The 20,848-nt window shown below is 45.6% G+C and overlaps 1 protein-coding gene across 1 annotated transcript in view; it reads left to right on the plus strand.

The window, feature by feature from the left end:
* nploc4 (NPL4 homolog, ubiquitin recognition factor) overlaps positions 1-20,848 on the plus strand; it is a 97,825-nt gene that overhangs the window by 65,817 nt on the left and 11,160 nt on the right. The window contains exons 13-15 of the mRNA XM_038776743.1: positions 7,011-7,082; positions 17,317-17,412; positions 19,454-19,570. Of these exons, the coding sequence (XP_038632671.1) occupies positions 7,011-7,082; positions 17,317-17,412; positions 19,454-19,570 (285 nt within the window). The remainder of the gene's footprint in view (positions 1-7,010; positions 7,083-17,316; positions 17,413-19,453; positions 19,571-20,848) is intronic.

Here is a 20,848-nt window from a genome sequence, read left to right on the forward strand (position 1 = left end):
TCACCTGCAAGTATCTAAAGTCGTTCCCTCTCGCCAGCCCAAACTTCTCCTCCAGCGCCCTCATGCTCGGGAAGCTCCCTTCCAGGAACATATCCCCCATCCTCACAATCCCCGCCCTCCTCCACAGTCGATACCTCCCCCCCCCTCCCCCCGTCCATGTTCCCCAGGGCAAATCGGTGGTTGCCGCAGATTGGGGTCCACACCGATGCTCCTATCTCCCCAACATGCCTCCTCCACTGGCCCCAGATACGAAGAGCCGCCGCCACGATCGGGCTGGTGGAGTACCTTGCCGGTGGAAGCGGCAGAGGGGCTGTGACCAGGGCTGCTAAGCTAGTGCCCCTGCACGAAGCAGCCGCCATCCGCTCCCAAACCGAACCCGCACCCACCATCCATTTCCTTATCATCGCTATGTTAGCCACCCAGTAATAGTTATTGAAGTTCGGCAACGCCAGCCCCCCTTCTCCTCTGCTCCTTTCAAACATCACCCTCTTCACCCGCGGGGACTTCCCTGCCCATACAAATCCCAGAATAATTTTATTCCGCCTCCTAAAGAAGGACCGCGGTTTAAAGATGGGGAGACACTGAAAAGCAAACAAGAACCGTGGAAGAATAGTCATCTTAATAGTCTGCACCCTCCTCGCCAATGACAGCGGGAGCGCATCCCACCTCCGGACCTCCTTCCTCACTCGTTCCACCAGTCGGAGCAGGTTGAGTTTATGTAACCTGCCCCAGTCCCATGCCAGCTGAATCCCGAAATATCGGAAACTCTCTCCTCTCTCTCTCTCTCTCTCTCTCTCTTATCCCACGGTGCAGTCTAAAGTAGTCCGATGTTGTCCTGTTCGTCCTTACACTCGTCTCCGGTGCCTGATACAATAGCCTAACCCAGTCGATGAACCCCGCCCCGAACCATCCTAGTATCTCCCACAGATAATCCCACTCGACCCGGTCAAAAGCCTTTTCAGCATCCATGGCTACCACTATCTCTACCTCCCTATTCTTTGGGGGCATCATAATCACGTTGAGCAGCCTTCTTATGTTGGCCACCAGCTGCCTCCCCTTTACAAACCCGGTTTGGTCCTCCACAATTACATCCGGTACACAGTCCTCAATTCTGGTCGCCAAAATCTTGGCCAGCAACTTGGCGTCTACGTTGATCAAGGAGATCGGCCTGTATGACCCACAGGCCTCCGGGTCCTTATCCCATTTCAGAATGAGCGAGATGGTGACCTGCGACATCGTCGGGGATAAACTCCCTCTGTCTCTTGCCTCATTAAAGATCCTGACCAGCACAGGCTCCACTATCCCGGCAAATGTTTTGTAAAACTCCACCGGATACCCGTCCGGCCCTGGGGCTTTACCCGACTGCATGATCTTCAGGCCCCCCAATACCTCTTCGATCCTGACCAGGGCCCCCAGTCCGTCCACCAACCCCCTCCCCACTCTTGGGAAGGCCAGTCCGTCCAGGAATCGCCTCATCCCCCCCCCCCCCCCCAGTCCCCCGGGTGGTTCCAAAGTGTACAGCTTCCTATAAAATTCCCTAAAGACCTTTTTCAGCCCTGCTGGATCATCCACTAGATTACCTTCCCCATCCACTACCTTCCCTATTTCCCTAGCCGCTTCCCTCTTCCTCAGTTGCTGCGCAAGCATTCTACTGGCCTTCTCCCCATGCTCATAAATCGCGCCTTTTGCCTTTCTAAGCTGCTCTACAGCTTTGCCTGTAGTCAGCATCCCAAACTCGACCTGCAGCCTGTCATTTCCTGAGTAACTCCGGCATCGGGGATTCCGTGTAACTCCTGTCTGTCCATAGAATTTCCTTAATCAGTTGGTCCGTCTCTGCCCTAATCGTCCTGCCCCTGTACGCACGGATTGAAATCGGCTCCCCTCTCACCACTGCCTTCAGTGCCTCCCAGAGCACCGCTGCCGAGACGTCTCCAGTATCGTTCACCTGCAGGTAATTCTGCATGCATTTCTTCAGCCTCTCACACACCACCTCGTCCGCGAGTAGTCCAACTTCCAGCCTCCATGGTGGGCGCTGAAAGCTGTCCTTGCAAAACTGCAGGTCTACGCAGTGCGGAGCATGGTCCGATATGGCAATTGCCGGATATTCTGCCCCCACCATTCCAGCCAGCAGGTCCCTACTCACCACAAAGTAATAAGAGAACTCCCTCGCCGTCGGCTGGCTAAATCTCCACGGATCTGCTCCCCCCATTTGCTCCATGAACCCCCTCGCTTCTTTTGCCATCGCTGGCAACCTGCCCGTTCTTGAGCATGACCAGTCCAGGCTCGGGTCCAGGACTGTATTAAAGTCCCCGCCCATGATCAACTTACGCGAGTCCAAGTCGGGGATCTTCCCTAGTATCCTCCTAATAAAATCCACATCGTCCCAATTAGGGGCATACACACTGAACTGGATTACTCTCACTCCTTCGAGCTTACCCCTCACCATAACGAATCTGCCACCCCCATCCACGACTGTGCCCTCCGCCTCAAATTGTACTCTTTTATTAATCAGGATAGCGACCCCCTCGTCTTAGAATCAAGCCCCGAATGGAAGACCTGACTGACCCAGCCCTTCCTTAACCTAACCTGATCTGCCACTTTCAGGTGCGTCTCCTGCAACAAGACTATGTCCGCCTTCAGAACCTGCAGATGCGCAAACACACGCGCCCTCTTCACCGGCCCGTTTAACCCTCTAACATTCCAGGTGATCAGCCTGGTTGGGGGGCACTTCCTCCCCCCCTTTGCCGATCAGCCATCCCCTTTCCTTGGCCACCCCCCCAGCCATGTGTTGCGCTTCCTCTGGCCTGCCTCCTGGCCGGCTCCACCCATGACCCCCTCACAGTTACCATGCCCAATTTCCATCCCCGTCAGCAGAACAACCCCCCCCCCCCCCCCCCCTCCGCAACACCATACTATCACCTAACCCCTGCTCTAATCTAACTATATGGACACCCCCCCACCTCAGCTTCCGTTGACTAGCTGCACTCAGCTAGCCTGGGGCTCCCAGCCTCGGCACCAGCTGGTCTCCCATCCATTGTCCCCAGTCACCCCTCCCCCCGACCTCTCCACACCACTTCCCCAGATCAGCCCTACTTAAGCAAACACTGTATACAAGTCCTAAACAACCCCCACAATACCACAATTCAAGCTAAACAAGAATAAAAAAGAGGTAAGAAATAACAGGCACTCTTCAGTCCTAGCCATACGGACACAGAAAAAGATTGCACAAAGTTCCCCTGAAGCATCCATTTTAACCCAACCCTTTTAACTGTTTTCTTTATTAATTCCCCCCAGCCAAACTCCAACTAAGCAAAGAGTCCAAACAGGAAACATTCAGGAAAACCACGCAAAAAGCATGCAAAAACAGGGGGGGAAAAAGATACATCCCAAAACAGGAGAGACAACACATATACTTAAAAGCTCTAACATGAGTCCAAACGTCCTCGGCTCAGGGCCAGCCCTTGCTTCTTAACGAAGTCCATCGCCTCTTTGGGTTCCTCGAAATAGCGGTGTTGACCCTTATACGTAACCCACAGGTGTGCCGGAAAAAGCAGCCTGAATTTCACCTTGTTTTTATACAGTATCTCCTTCACCTGCCTGTAGCCTCCCCTCCTCCTGGCCACCTCCCCGCTCAAATCTTGGTACATACGCAGGGTGGTATTGTCCCAAATAAAGCTTTGTGTGCTCTTTGCCCATTACAGCACCCGTTGCTTGCCCAGGTACCTGTGAAAGCATACCACCATCGCTCGTGGGGGACCCCCTTGTCGAGGCTGCGTCACCTGCACTCTGTGTGCCCTGTCCACCACCAGCAGGCACGGGAATACCTTATTCCCCAGCAACTTCTGAAACATACCCTCCACATATGCGGCAGCGTCTAGCCCCTCTGCCCCTCCGGGAGGCCAACGATTCGCACGTTCTGCCAGCGAGATCTGTTGTCCAGGTCCTCCAGCCTTTCCAAAAGCACTTTTTGCTGGTCCCTCAGCCTCTGAATTTCCACATCCGCCACCGTTTGAAAGTCAGCCTGCTCCTCCACTGACTTCTCCAACTGCTGGAGCTTCTCAGCCTGATCATGCAGCCTTTTCCCCATCCGATCAATCGACTTCTGAAGCGGCTCCAAGTTGTCACGCTTCAAAGCCAGAAAGCCCTCCTGCATAGTCTGCAGCAGCTGCTCCATTGTGGGCTGAGCTGTCGGCTCCTTGCTGTGTATACCAGCCATGTTGGTGTCTCTCTCAGCCTTCACTGTGCCCTTACTCAACCACTTTTTCTGCTGTTTACGGTCCCTCCGGCTTCTTGGGTCCATACAATTTTGTATGGGTCCTGTGCCCGATTACTATTGCTTTCCAGTTCTGCGCTCAAAAGCGCAAAAAAGTCAGGGGAAAAGGTCCAAAAGTCCGACCGAAACAGGAGCCACCAAATGTGCGACCTACTCCCTCATAGCCGCCACCGGAAGTCTGGTAAATCATCTTTGCACTCTCTCCAAAACATCCATGCCCTTCTGATAGTGTGGTGACCAGAACTGCACGCAATATTCCAAATGTGACCTAACTTAAAGTTTTATACAACTCTGACATGACCTGCCAACTCTTTTATTCCATGCCCCGGCCGATTAATATTTACAAACAACAGTGGTCCGAGCACTGATCCCTGTGGAACACCACTAGTTACAGATCTCCATTCTGAAACTCCCTTCCACTGCTACTCTTCTGTTGCCAAGCCAGTTCTTTATCCATCTAGCTAGCACACCCTAAATCCCATGTGACTTTACCTTTTGTACCAGTTTGCCATGAGGGACCTTGTCAAACACCTTACTTAAGTCCATGTAGATGGAATCCACAGCTTTTCCCGCATCAATTCATTTTGTCACCTCCTCGAAAAACTCATCAATTTGGTGAGGCATGACCTTCCCTGCAAAAAACAACGCGTTGCCTATCACTAACCAGTCCATTTGCTTCCAAATGTGAATAAATCCTGTCCCTCAGTATCAATAGCTTCCCCTTCACTCATGGCAGGCTCACCAGCCTATAATTACCTGGAGAATCCCTTATTCCTTTCTTAAACAAAGGGACAACTTTGGCTATTCTCCAGTCCTCCAGAACCTCACCTGTGGTCAAAGATGATGCAAAGATAAACATAGAAACATATGAAATAGAAGCAGGAGGAGGCAATTAGGCCCTTCGAGCCTGCTCCGCCATTCACGATGATCATGGCTGATCATCAAGTTCTATACCCTGATTTGCCCCCCCACCCCAATATCCCTTGACCCCTTTAGCCCCGAGAGCTATATCTAATTCCTTCTTGAAATTACACAACGTTGTGGCCTCAATTACTTTCTATGTTAGAAGATTCCACAGATTCACCACTCTCTGGGTGAAGAAATTTCTTCAGATATCTGTTAAGACCCCAGCTATTTTCTCGCTTGCCTCCCACAGTAACCTGGGATATATCCCGTCAGGCCAGGGGACTTGTCTACTTAATGCATTTTAAGATATTCAACACTTTCTCCTTCATTATGCTCATATAGAATCATGGAATCCCTGCAGTGCAGAAGGAGGCCATTCAGGCCATCGAGTCTGCACTGACCTTCTGAAAGAGAACCAAAGCTGGGTTGATGCCCCTACCCTATTCCCATAACCTGGTAACCCCACCTAACCTTTTAGACACTAAGGGCAACTTAGCATGGCCAATCCACGTAACCTGCACTTCTGGAGCAAACCCACGCAAACCCAGAGAGAAAGTCCAAACTCCACACAGTCACCCAAGGCCAGAATTGAATCCGGGTCTTTGGCGCTGAGGCAGCAGTGCCAATCACTGTGCCACCCATAATGAAATTAAAGAAAGGAATTGTATTTATACTGCATGACCACAGGACATACCAATGTGAGCTCAACCCATAATACCTCATTGCAGGATACCTCCAAGGTGTCCTTCCTCATCACAGCTGTGATGTATTCCCTAACCAGTAATGCAACACCCCCACCCTTTTCTGCTACCTCCTCTATCTCGTCTAAAACATTTATATCCCAGAAAGTTAAGCTGCCAGTCCTGTCCCACCTTTAACCATGTCTCTGTAATTGCAACCCCTCCTTGCTCTTGTATTTTCTATTTATGATCATAAAGCTTGGGGGTGGGCAATAAATGGGGCGGTACGTGGCGCAGTGGTAAGCACTGGGACTGCGGCGCTGAGGACCCGGGTTCGAATCCTGGCTCTGGGTCACTTTGTGGAATTTCACATTCTCCCCGTGTGTGCATGGGTTTCACCCCCACAACCCAAAGATGTGCAGGTTAGGTGGATTGGCCACGCTAAATTGCCCCTTCATTGGGAAAAAATAAATAATTGGGTACTCTAAATTTATTTTGTAAAAAGGGAAGGCCTAGCCAGCAACACCCAAATTCCATGGAAAAATAAAAATATATCTTTTTTTCAAATAAATTTTTAGAGTACCTAATTCATTTTTTCCAATGAAGGGACAATTTAGCGTGACCAATCCACCTAACCTGCAAACACGGGGAGAATGTGCAAACTCCACACAGACAGTGACCCAGAGCCGGGTATGAACCTGGGACCTCGGCACCGTGAGGCACCAATGCTAATCAATAAAAATATTAACTAACTGTTTTTGCAACTTGTCCTACAGTTTTCCAAGATTTGTATTGATGAACCCACCGCAATTCTTTGTGTTTCTGTGCGGCCTTTTCCATGATACCATTTAGTTTATATTACCGTTCCTCATTCTTCCATCCAAAATCCATCACTCTTTAGTTCTATCTGCCATCTGTCTTTGCATTTTACCAGTCAATCAAAGTCTTTCTGAAGTCCTCTACCATCCCTCTTATTTGAATACTTGATTACCATTGCTGACAGTAGCTTTATTTTAACTAGAAATGTTTGCAAAGCATAATTAATATGAATGCATTCCTAAAAATAATAGTCGTAACATGTTCTGGTGAATTAAGTCCACATGATGAAGTGAATATGTGCATGTAACACGTTCTTGTGGTTTCTCTCGTAGGACATAGACAAGTTTGGGAACGAAATCACACAGTTAGCGAGGCCATTGCCAGTTGAGTACCTGATCATAGATGTAAGTACAAGCTATGGTACATTTCTAATCCTGAATTGGATCAGCGATGAGTTTCATTTTTCTAGAATGCAGCAAGTGAACGGTGAAGCATGGCACAGAAATATGATATGAGTCTATTAATGTCTTGCCTCTGCCAGTACTGCAATGTAAAATAATTAAGTTGCATAAAGTGGTTAAAAACTAGTTTGCCTGCACAAAGGCATCGTATCCTGAAATGGCGTTAATTCTATTAATGACATTTATGTTGGTTAAAGTTTGAGGCCAAAGGCATATCACTCCATTCCCCCATTTCAATTGCTGGAGTACAAATTGCATATAGGCAGCATACATAGAAGAGCCTAATTCACTTGTCTCTTGAGAAAATCAGTATCCTTAATTTGTAACGCATTCCAAACATAAAGTAAATTTACTTTACTCTGAACCCAAATTGCTTTTTTGATGAAGCACTTTGATTAAACATTTGTGTGTCTAGTTTTGAAATAGAAACAAAAATAGACCAGGCCTTTTTTCTGGCTGAAGATGACTTCTGGCTATCCCAATGGCACGGCTGGTTCAGACAGTAAGCAGCTGAGCCACACAGACTCGGAAAACACGCCTCAAAATTGGGTTGATGCCACCCAAGTGGCAGTTGAAGTACTGCACTTCGTTTCAGCATTCCAGGCTGTTGGGGAAAGAGAAATTTGACGAGATTTCCAGCTCGCGGGGAATGATTAGGTTTGTTAACGATGCACCCTTTGCTTGAACATTGACTAATACTCACTGTTGGGATTCAAGGACCCCCCCCCCCCCACGAGCAGGCTCGGTGAGCAAATTACATTGTATGTCATTGAGCGGTGATTAGGTGTACTCTTGGTGGGAATGGTTGTTGCCAAGCACGGTTCTATTCTGCTGCCTGAGCATCAATTCTAAAAGATACACAGGGCAGCACGGTGGCCTAGTGGTTAGCACAGCTGCCTCACAGCGCTGAGGTCCCAGGTTCGATCCCGGCTCTGGGTCACTGTCCCTGTGGCGTTTGCACATTCTCCCCGTGTTTGCGTGGGTTTCGCCCCCACAACCCAAAAATGTGCAGAGTAGGTGGATTGGCCAAACTAAATTGCCCTTTAATTGGAAAAAATAATTGGGTAATCTAAATTTATAAAACAAAAAAATTATAAAAGATGCACAGATGTTGAAAATCAAGTTTGTCACCTAAAATTATACTCCACTATTCCAAAAAGGTATGTTCTTGGTAACCACCTCTACAAGTTGATTATTGAGAAATGACAGCTGCAACGGATTATGTGTGTTAGCACTGTTCTTAATACAGTAGACAAAACAAGGAACTGCAGAGAAATCTAAATGAAACAGGGTGGACAGGCACCCCAGCATCTGCCAATTCATGGAAATATTTTGTATCTGAAGCTACTTCCTGTGCAGGTGTTGAAAGTGCTGGTTTGTATTAGTAATAATGTGCCCAATAGAGGCCTGTTCCCAAAGCCTTTTATCTACACGAGCAATGGTTTAAAATGGTTATAGTCTGTGGCCTTAATTTTTTCTGATATTTTGGCATGGCCTGTTATTTTCAATGCACGGTACATTAAAACATTTTTTAAACCAGTTTGCTGCACGGCTGCATCGGAGCAATATCTCAAAGGGTGCAACTTGTGAATATCCTGTGCAGTGCCTTCCGGGTTCCTGCATGGCTGCCCTGTGTACAGATCAGAGGGAACATTGATTACAGTTGCACCCTTTGTTTATTCAGCTATAAAAATGGACCTTAATAGTCTTTTCCATAGATGGTTATATTTAATTTTCTTCTCCATTGCTTTTCTGTATACAACGTGACAGAGTACTGCAAGCAGTGGCCCTGGTATGGTTTGGCAATAGATCTGTTTGATGTAAGAATTTAGGGCAAGCTAAAACTTCCAATTTAACATTTTATTTTGAACACAAATTTTCTTCAAACTGTCCAAATGAAAAAAAAACATATTTTATGGAGAAGTCTCAACTGACCTTTTGCTCAGGCTTCACTTTTGCAGAATAAAAGGCAAGGCGGCTCAGAAAATCACATTTTATTTCAATAAAGCATTTGGAATTATTAACCTTTCTTCAATTTAATTTTTGCCATTTGTAGGTTTGATCACGCACACAATCCAGTTGTTAGTACAAACTCTAGATTGGTCACTGCTTTTAAGCATGCAGAGCAGAGACTGAGGTTGTGCAGCATAAACAATTAATGAGAGTTTATTTTTCCATTAGCTGTATTCTACTTTGCAAGCGGAACCTCACAATTTGTACTTGCTGCTTAATAATGCTTGCTCCATTCCTGTTACCTTTGTTTAGAGGGACGTAACATTGTACTTTTGGGGGCTGCCGGGTGGTGCAGTGGATAGCACTGAGGCGCTGAGATCCCAGGTTCGATCCTGGCTCTGGGTAACTGTCCGTGTGGAGTTTGCACATTCTCCCCGTGTTTGCGTGGGTTTCGCCCCCGCAACCCAAAGATGTGCAGGGTAGGTGGATTGGCCACACTAAATTGCCCCTTAATTGGACAACATGAATTGGATACTCTAAATTTATATATTTTTTTAAATTGCACTTTTGGCATTTGCAACGTTTGAAGAAAATTATGCAATTGTCTGTGAACCTTTGGTGATTCGTGTACGTAGGACAGCCAAATTTCTTTGCTTTTCCACAGTGCTTAGTTTCTCGTCATTGAGAAAATATTCCGATTTATGTTTCTTCAATCCAAAGTAGATAATCTAACGCATTTTCAGACTGCGCTCCATTTGCTACATGTTGTTCACCAGCAGAGGGCAGCAGAGCAGAGCTACTGATCAGCTGTTCTGGGGAAATTTGCATACGTGCAGTGAGGTCAGCCTAAGTTGAAGGTGAACCTGCGAAGAAGACCCAAGGAGTTTGAGTAAAGGCAAGCAACCAGCAGAGGGCAGCAGAGCAGAGCTACTGATCAGCTGTTCTGGGGAAATTTGCACACGTGCAGTGAGGTCAGCCTAAGTTGAAGGTGAACCTGCGAAGAAGACCCAAGGAGTTTGAGTAAAGGCAAGCAACCAGCAGAGGGCAGCAGAGCAGAGCTACTGATCAGCTGTTCTGGGGAAATTTGCATACGTGCAGTGATGTCAGCCTAAGTTGAAGGTGAACCTGCGAAGAAGACCCAAGGAGTTTGAGTAAAGGCAAGCAACCAGCAGAGGGCAGCAGAGCAGAGCTACTGATCAGCTGTTCTGGGGAAATTTGCATACGTGCAGTGAGGTCAGCCTAAGTTGAAGGTGAACCTGCGAAGAAGACCCAAGGAGTTTGAGTAAAGGCAAGCAACCAGCAGAGGGCAGCAGAGCAGAGCTACTGATCAGCTGTTCTGGGGAAATTTGCATACGTGCAGTGAGGTCAGCCTAAGTTGAAGGTGAACCTGCGAAGAAGACCCAAGGAGTTTGAGTAAAGGCAAGCAACCAGCAGAGGGCAGCAGAGCAGAGCTACTGATCAGCTGTTCTGGGGAAATTTGCATACGTGCAGTGCGGTCAGCCTAAGTTGAAGGTGAACCTGCGAAGAAGACCCAAGGAGTTTGAGTAAAGGCAAGCAACCAGCAGAGGGCAGCAGAGCAGAGCTACTGATCAGCTGTTCTGGGGAAATTTGCATACGTGCAGTGAGGTCAGCCTAAGTTGAAGGTGAACCTGCGAAGAAGACCCAAGGAGTTTGAGTAAAGGCAAGCAACCAGCAGAGGGCAGCAGAGCAGAGCTACTGATCAGTTGTTCTGGGGAAATTTGCATACGTGCAGTGAGGTCAGCCTAAGTTGAAGGTGGTTTGTGGAGGGGCTGTTGGCAAGTGACAGTTAAACCCGAAACACTTTGTGAGTGTTTCCCACCCTACCTCCTCCTCTAACCAACCCCCCCCACCCCACGGTGGTTGGGAAGCGGGAGCAGGGGCCTGTCGTGAAGGTGAGTGAGTGCCTTTAAATTTGCTTACCTTTCAGCGGGATCAGGGTTTGAGATAATATCAGGTAAGCTCTTCCTTTCTTTTTCTTTTTCTTGTTTTTTTTTAATATAGAGGGGATGTCAGGGAAGGCAGTACAATGCTCCTCCTGCAGAATGTTTGAGGTGAGGGACGCCGTCAGTGTCCCTGCTGATTTCATCTGTGGGAAGTGCACCCAACTCCAGCTCCTCAAAAACCGTGTTAGGGACCTGGAGCTTGAGCTGGATGAACTTCGGATCATTCGGGAGGCAGAGGGGGTCATTGATAGGAGCTTCAGGGAAGTAGTTACACCAAAGACTGGAGATAGATGGGTAACTGTAAGAGGGACTGGGAAGAAGCAGTCAGTGCAGGGACCCCCTGCGGTCGTTCCCCTGAGTAACAAGTATACCGTTTTGGATACTTGTGGGGGGGACGACTTACCAGGGGTAAGCCATGGGGTACGGGCCTCTGGCACGGAGTCTGTCCCTGTTGCTCAGAAGGGAAGGGGGGAAAGGAGTAGAACATTAGTAATTGGGGACTCAATAGTCAGGGGCACAGATAGGAGATTTTGTGGGAGCGAGAGAGACTCACGTTTGGTATGTTGCCTCCCAGGTGCAAGGGTACGTGATGTCTCGGATCGTGTTTTCCGGGTCCTTAAGGGGGAGGGGGAGCAGCCCCAAGTCGTAGTCCACATTGGCACTAATGACATAGGTAGGAAAGGGGACAAGGATGTCAGGCAGGCCTTTAGGGAGCTAGGATGGAAGCTCAGAGCGAGAACAAACAGAGTTGTTATCTCTGGGTTGTTGCCCGTGCCACGTGATAGTGAGATGAGGAATAGGGAGAGAGAGCAATTAAACACGTGGCTACAGGGATGGTGCAGGCGGGAGGGATTCAGATTTCTGGATAACTGGGGCTCTTTCTGGGGAAGGTGGGACCTCTATAGACAGGATGGTCTACATCTGAACCTGAGGGGCACCAATATCCTGGGGGGGAGATTTGTTAGTACTCTTTGGGGGGGTTTAAACTAATTCAGCAGGGGCATGGGAACCTGGATTGTAGTTTTGGGGTGCGAGAGATTGAGAGTAGAGAGGTCAGGAGCACAGTTTTGACTTCGCAGGAGGGCGGCAGTGTTCAGGTCTGTGGTTTGAAGTGTGTCTATTTCAATGCCAGGAGTATACGAAATAAGGTAGGGGAACTGGCAGCATGGGTTGGTACCTGGGACTTCGATGTTGTGGCCATTTCAGAGACATGGATAGAGCAGGGACAGGAATGGTTGTTGCAGGTTCCGGGGTTTAGGTGCTTTAGTAAGGTCAGAGAAGGGGGCAAAAGAGGGGGAGGTGTGGCGCTGCTAGTCAAGGACAGTATTACGGTGGTAGAAAGGATACAAGATGGGGACTCTTCTTCCGAGGTAGTATGGGCTGAGGTTAGAAACAGGAAAGGAGAGGTCACCCTGTTGGGAGTTTTCTATAGGCCACCTAATAGTTCTAGAGATGTAGAGGAAAGGATGGCGAAGATGATTCTGGAAAAGAGCGAAAGTAACAGGGTAGTTGTTATGGGAGACTTTAACTTTCCTAATATTGACTGGAAAAGATATAGTTCGAGTACATTGGATGGGTCGTTCTTTGTACAATGTGTGCAGGAGGGTTTTCTGACACAATATGTTGACAGGCCAACAAGAGGTGAGGCCACTTTGGATTTGGTTTTGGGTAATGAACCAGGACAGGTGTTAGATCTGGAGGTAGGTGAACACTTTGGAGACAGTGACCACAATTCGGTGACCTTTACGTTAGTGATGGAAAGGGATAAGTATACCCCGCAGAGCAAGAGTTATAGCTGGGGGAAGGGCAATTATGATGCCATTAGACATGACTTAGGATGTGTTGGTTGGAGAAGTAGGCTGCAAGGGTTGGGCACACTGGATATGTGGAGCTTGTTCAAGGAACAGCTATTGCATGTTCTTGATAAGTACGTACCAGTCAGGCAGGGAGGAAGGGGTCGAGCGAGGGAACCGTGGTTTACCAAAGAAGTGGAATCTCTTGTTAAGAGGAAGAAGGAGGCCTATGTGAAGATGAGGCGTGAAGTTTCAGTTGGGGCGCTTGATAGTTACAAGGAAGCGAGGAAGGATCTAAAGAGAGAGCTGAGACGAGCAAGGAGGGGACATGAGAAGTCTTTGGCAGGTAGGATCAAGGAAAACCCAAAAGCTTTCTATAGGTATGTCAGGAATAAAAGAATGACTAGAGTAAGAGTAGGGCCAGTCAAGGACAGTGGTGGGAAGTTGTGTGTGGAGGCTGAGGAGATAAGCGAGATACTAAATGAATACTTTTCGTCAGTATTCACTCAAGAAAAAGATAATATTGTGGAGGAGAATGCTGAGACCCAGGCTATTAGAATAGATGGCATTGAGGTGCGTAGGGAAGAAGTGTTGGCAATTCTGGACAAGGTGAAAATAGATAAGTCCCCGGGGCCGGATGGGATTTATCCTAGGATTCTCTGGGAAGCCAGGGAAGAGATTGCTGAGCCTTTGGCTTTGATTTTTAGGTCATCATTGGCTACAGGAATAGTGCCAGAGGACTGGAGGATAGCAAATGTGGTCCCTTTGTTCAAGAAGGGGAGTAGAGATAACCCCGGTAACTATAGGCCGGTGAGCCTAACGTCTGTGGTGGGTAAAGTCTTGGAGAGGATTATAAAAGATACGATTTATAATCATCTAGATAGGAATAATATGATTAGGAATAGTCAGCATGGTTTTGTGAAGGGTAGGTCATGCCTCACAAACCTTATCGAGTTCTTTGAGAAGGTGACTGAACAGGTAGACGAGGGTAGAGCAGTTGATGTGGTGTACATGGATTTCAGTAAAGCGTTTGATAAGGTTCCCCACGGTCGGCTATTGCAGAAAATACGGAGGCTGGGGATTGAGGGTGATTTAGAGATGTGGATCAGAAATTGGCTAGTTGAAAGAAGACAGAGAGTGGTAGTTGATGGGAAATGTTCAGAATGGAGTTCAGTTACGAGTGGCGTACCACAAGGATCTGTTCTGGGGCCGTTGCTGTTTGTCATTTTTATAAATGACCTAGAGGAGGGCGCAGAAGGATGGGTGAGTAAATTTGCAGACGACACTAAAGTCGGTGGAGTTGTAGACAGTGCGGAAGGATGTTGCAGGTTACAGAGGGACATAGATAAGCTGCAGAGCTGGGCTGAGAGGTGGCAAATGGAGTTTAATGTGGAGAAGTGTGAGGTGATTCACTTTGGAAAGAATAACAGGAATGCGGAATATTTGGCTAATGGTAAAATTCTTGGTAGTGTGGATGAGCAGAGGGATCTCGGTGTCCATGTACATAGATCCCTGAAAGTTGCCACCCAGGTTGATAGGGTTGTGAAGAAGGCCTATGGTGTGTTGGCCTTTATTGGTAGAGGGATTGAGTTCCGGAGCCATGAGGTCATGATGCAGCTGTACCAAACTCTGGTACGGCCGCATTTGGAGTATTGCGTACAGTTCTGGTCGCCTCATTATAGGAAGGACGTGGAAGCTTTGGAACGGGTGCAGAGGAGATTTACCAGGATGTTGCCTGGTATGGAGGGAAAATCTTATGAGGAAAGGCTGATGGACTTGAGGTTGTTTTCGTTAGAGAGAAGAAGGTTAAGAGGTGACTTAATAGAGGCATACAAAATGATCAGAGGGTTAGATAGGGTGGACAGCGAGAGCCTTCTCCCGCGGATGGAGGTGGCTAGCACGAGGGGACATAGCCTTAAATTGAGGGGTAATAGATATAGGACAGAGGTCAGAGGTGGGTTTTTTACGCAAAGAGTGGTGAGGCCGTGGAATGCCCTACCTGCAACAGTAGTGAACTCGCCAACATTGAGGGCATTTAAAAATTTATTGGATAAGCATATGGATGATAAGGGCATAGTGTAGGTTAGATGGCCTTTAGTTTTTTTTTTTCCATGTCGGTGCAACATCGAGGGCCGAAGGGCCTGTACTGCGCTGTATCGTTCTATGTTCTATATTTTGTTCACTGATAGTCTGTCAATGCGCTTGTGTAACCTCCTGCTACCAGCTATAGTAGCCACTGTGCCTGCCAATACTACAAACTTGAATATACAGTATAGTTCTCTATTCCTCCATCCATGTCATTGGTAAATGTGACACTTGCCATTATATAGTGTAGTTCATAGGACCATTACCAATAGAAGTTTGGCATTGCGAAACATAAGGCAATATTCAGAGAGGTGACCAGAAACTTGGTCAGAGGTAGGTTTTTAGAGCAGAAATGAGAGGCAGAGAGGTTTACAGAGGGAATTCTAGGGCCTCGGCAGCTGAAGGCTCAGCAGCAAGTGGTGGAGCAATTAAAATCAAATTTACAGTGATTAAATATGATGAAAAGCTGAGGCCTCAGTACGTCACCTTGGGGATTACCACATCACATCCCAGCAATCACAATATGGCTATCCTCCTCTACATGCTGCTTTTGGCAACATCATTCACAGACAAGGGATTCGTTTTCAGCAGCATACTAGTGGCACCTAGCTCTATGTCTTCACCACCTTTCTTGACCCCTCCACTGTCTGTATATTGTCAGGCTGCTTGTGCGATATCCAGTTGTGGATAAACAGCAATTTTATCCAGTTAAGCATTGGAAAGAGTAGCCATTATCTTTGGCCCCCCACCTTGAAATCCATATCTTCACCACTAATTCCATCCCTTTCACAGATGGTATCTCATCGAAATCCAACTTTTCACAACTTTGGTGTCCTATTTGACCCCAGGCTGAGCCCATGTGTGTCAGACTTGGCTTACTTTTTTTTTTAGCACTCTTGAGACCAGAGGTTGTGGGTTCAAGTCCCACTCCGGGACTTCAGAACAGTAATCAACGCTGACATTCCAGTGAATTACTGAAGGAGTGGTGCACTATTGGATGAAACATTAAACTGAGACTCCATATGCTCTGTCAGGTGGACATAAAGATCACATGGCATTATTTTGAGGAACTGCAAGGGAATTATCCTTGATGTTCTGATCCAATATTTATCCTTCAGTCAACATCACAAAAACAGATTATCTGGGCTTTTTCATGTTACAGTTTCTAGGAGCTTGCTGTTGTAAACTGGCTGTTGTGTTTCCGATATTACAACACTGGCTATACTTTGGAAGCTGTTCATTGATTGTAACAAGCTGCAGTACATATGGTGGTCGTAAAAGGTGCTATACCAATGGAAATCTTTTTATCATCTCTCTTGCAAAGACTGCCTCCGTCCACTTCTAGAACATTGTCTGCTCCCTGCCTTACCTCGGCCCAACTGGTGGAACAGGCTCAAAACACCAAAAGGCCTCGTACATTTCCTGTATAAACCTCGTCCATGCCTTTGTCACTTCCAGGTTTGATTTTTCCAATGTCACCTGATTGGCCTCCTACCCTCTATAATCTGTAAACTTCAGTTCATCGAGAACTCTACTGTCTGTATCTTACCACCACTGCTTTGCTCACCTTTATTAACCCTTGATCAATTAATGCCTCCAACTTAAAATGTTCACTCTTGTGCTAAATCCCAGCCTTTCCCTATCCTTGCAGCCTTTCCCACCTCCCTTTCTCAACCTTCCTCGACCTGAAAGCCCTAATTTCGCCGGCTAAACCTCCATTCTTCTGTCACTGATTTTGGTGCATCTCACTTACGTTTGAAACATTGGTGACCATCCATATCTTCAGCCATCAAGGCTTCACATTCTAAAATTCCTATCCTAAATCCACCCATCTCCTCTCCTTGTAAGCTGCCCCTTGAAAACCACCCCATTGACCAAAGCTTTAGTCACCCCTCTTACTACCTTCTCTTGCCATCCATTTTGAAATATAGAAATAAATTATCTGTAAAAATAAATAAGTGCAAATATTGGATTATAAACAAAAATGGACAATAAAGAAAATCCATAGCAAACTTGCAGCTTCTGTAAAAATATGGTGGAAGCAGAGATTATGTGTGATACCAAAAGGAAATTGGATGGGCACTTGTAGAAATAAACTTGCAGGATTACAGGGATAGAACGGGGCAATGGGACTGACTAGATTGCTCTTCAAAGAACTGGTGACGACTTGGTGCATCAGATGGCCTCCTGTGCCACAATGACTCTACAACACAACGTCAAGTTTTGTGTGTAGACAGAATTGTTCTGACAAATGGTCTACATCTGAAATACTGTCTGCATTTTCTCTCCATGGATGCTATTAGATATATTTCTACAATTTTCTGTTTTATATGCATATGCCTGATATTTAACTCTGCAACCATTATTTTCTTTCAACTATAGATTCCCACAACTTTTCCAAAGGATCCCGTTTACACTTTTGCTTCATCTCCACATCCTTTTTCTGTTGTGAACAGGGATGTTGTCGGAGAGACACAGGTAAATGTCTCATTGCTAGAATGAACAAGTTAGCATTGCATTAAAATTTGAATTGTGTGAGATTGAGATGAATGAAACACAAAATGGAACACCCAACACGCGTGTTGAAGTTTTACTAAGGAGTAAATTATTTTAATTTATATTTGCTATGCTGTTGACTTTTATTATAGGATTGTTGTGCTGTCAGAGTGAAACTGACTAACATACTTACAAGAGCAATTAAAAGCATTGTGCAGAAGAATTTCTGTGTAACATGATTTGATTCTTACATTTCATCAATTCTCCTCCTTTTCATGTTGGTGTGTTTGACTTTAGAGCACAAACTCCTCTGCTTAAAAAGTGGTATAAAATGGTCAACGGCACAAGGATTCACCCAATTACTGGTCTCCTATAAGTCCGGGAATAATTGCAGTATAACCAAAGCTGATATGAAGCCCCAGCAACAAAAAAGAAACAGTGTATATTGATGATTCAAACTCTGGCTACCAATAATATTTTAATAACATAGAGAGCTGCTATGTATGAGCTTTAGTGCATAAAGATCTGTCTTTTCCAGCTTCACAACAATACGAACATCTCGCATTCTCATTTTTACTTCCCCTCCTTCTTGCTGTCTCCCTCCCCCTTTCCCTTCAGCTGATTGATCTGTTGGATTCTAGGTTCTACTTAGTGATTATTTAAATTCCCTCATGTTACTTTAGCTTGGCTCAGTGGGATTTAATCCCCATACCAGGAATATAGTGCTTATTTTCCAATAAGATACCTATGGATTGCAGTGGTGTTTGATGATGTGGTTCACCTGAATAAATCTTACTGGAAAATACTGTTTTTCTTTAAACTATGTGGTATCCAGTATGGGAATGAATTATCCTTAAGACTGTTAATTGGGATTAAATTTAAATGTTTGAAATTTATTTTGGTTTTAATATCCCATTTAATTTGAATTGATGGTGTAATTTAAATTGACTTTGCATCGGCGGCTTATAAAAACTTGATCCTAATTTATATTGAAATAAAATGTTGCATAAATTTCTAGCAGAAAGCGTCAGTATTATTCGTTGTTTCTTCAGGGTGAGCTATGATGTCAGCATCTTTCTTGCGCAGTCTGCATTGGCGTTTATGATATTTAACTAAACCTTTTGAGTGAAGTTGGATTACCCTAATAGGACCTTCTACTTCTACTTCGCTCATGTAAATTAGAATTTCTGTCAATATAATTTTCTTGACTGAAAAGTGGAACCTTCAATCTTTTGTTCCCTTCCTGGAGATGTTGACTCTTACTGAGGAATGTTCTCAGGCATGTTGGGGGGACTCTCCCTCATACTATTTAGCTATGGAGTGTATCACAGCACAGCCCTTTCTACCCTCACCTGCTCTCTCAGCAGATGCACTTTCCAGGTCAGACCATTCAAAGACAATAGGGACAAGCAATCCTTGCTGGCTGTTTCTTTTCTTCTCTGCTCACCAGACCATGGAAAGCAGCCTCTGGTCATCTGGAATTATGGTGACTTTACTTACTTTGGACGGTACGGTGGCACAGTGGTTCACACTGCTGCCTCACAGTTCCAGGGTCCGAGGTTCAATTTCAGCCTCAGGTGATAGTGCAAACTCCATACATTCTCCCCGTGTCTGCGTGGGTTTCCTCTGGGTGCTCCGGTTTCCGCCCACAGTCCAAAGGTATGCAGGTTAGGTGGATTGGCCATGCTAACTTGCCCGTTAGTTTCCAAATAAGGGTAGGTGGGATTACTGGGTTTTGTGGATAGGTTGGAGTCGTATGGTGCTCTTTCCAAGGGCTGGTGCAGGCCCGATGGGCCGAATGGCTCCTTCTGCACAGTTGATTCTATGATTCTCAAAACATTCTTCTTGGCTTAGAAGAGCTAGCTCATTCAGACAAGTGCATGAACCTACAACCACTCTTGTCTGTATAAGACTAGTTTCCCTGATTTTTTTTTTCAGTTTAAAAAAAAAATCAATAGTTCTTTATAAGTTTTACTCTTATCCTTTTATGCTGTTGTACAGTAACTTGTTTTGTTTCCTGTAGGATTTTCATACCTTGGCCTCCTACCTATCACAGAATCAATCTTCTGTTTTTCTTGATGTCATCTCCGATTTCCACCTACTTCTGTTCCTGGTAACCAATGATGTTATGCCACTCAGGGTGAGTATCATTAAACAGCCCCTGAACGTATTGTAACAGCTTAGTATCCCCACTTAAAATTTCTGTTTAGAGCCACAGTATTGTGTGACATTGTGACCATTCCTGAAAGCAGTTTTATTAACTGTTTTACTGAGATGTTGGGTTGGAATAAGGAAATAAGAAGTGAAAACCGATAAAAGGCAGAATGTAATAATATCTGTGATTGGAAGTGGGCAGGGCAAATCTCCCGAGTGGCTGTTCTGATTACCTGCATAATTTCCAACACCCATGAGAACAGATGCAAACCAGCATTAAAAGGGAATAAATTAAATACACGCTGACATTGTTTGCAATATGTAGGAAGCTAACCTGTCCCCTGATCTTGCTGTCCACTGTTGCGTTCAACTTCCTTTAGAAAAACTTGCCTGCTCTACGCTGTTAGCGATAATGTTTTTGTATTCTCCAGGAGAAAATTATTCCTGAAATCTTATTGTAGTTTTTGGATTACTTGACCACCAGTAATAGTTCACATTTGCATTTTCTGTTGTGGGGAGTTTAATGTTTCTTGGATACTTAAAATATTTACTATGATGAATTGCTTTTCAACCAAAATCTGACACAACACCCGTACTATATTGTTGCGTGCATATTTTTGGCAGGGCACCAGACCCAGAGTTGATTCTGAGTCGGAAGCAGCTTGCTATCTTGGCATATTACCAATGAATGTCAGCTCAGATCATTTCCAGACTTTACCTTTTTAGCTCAGCAGCAACCACACTGCGTGTGTGTGTAGAGCAGTTTGGTTGGCAGTGATCAACTGGAGATCAGGATCAATCAAAATAGTGACCTGCTTGGGACTTTTGAGCATTGTCTTGTCATTCATTTGATTGGGGCTCGATAATTAGTCGTCTTTGTGTTCTAATTAACGGATATAACAATTAATGTTAGCTTTCACTTTTAGCAATAAAAATATAAACTGCATTTTAAAATATTAATCTTGACAGGCACACTGAGGGGTCCAGTTGAACATCTATAAATGCCACAGTACAAGATATGGGTTATGGGTTTCATAATCCATTTGGAATTGAATTTAACTGTCCCAATATAGATTCTACATTTTGCCTTATTAGGATTACCAAACTTAAATTAGCACTGATTTTGGAAAGATACCAATAGTTTGGAATATTACTAACAGAATTATTTTGTCATGCAGAGAATTCTTGAAATCTAGTAAAATGATGCAAGTAATATCCTGAATCACCAAGGTGTACGAAACGCAGTGTTGAATAATTATTTTAA

Source organism: Scyliorhinus canicula, chromosome 18 (genome assembly GCF_902713615.1).
Source record: "Scyliorhinus canicula chromosome 18, sScyCan1.1, whole genome shotgun sequence".
NCBI lineage: Eukaryota > Metazoa > Chordata > Chondrichthyes > Carcharhiniformes > Scyliorhinidae > Scyliorhinus > Scyliorhinus canicula.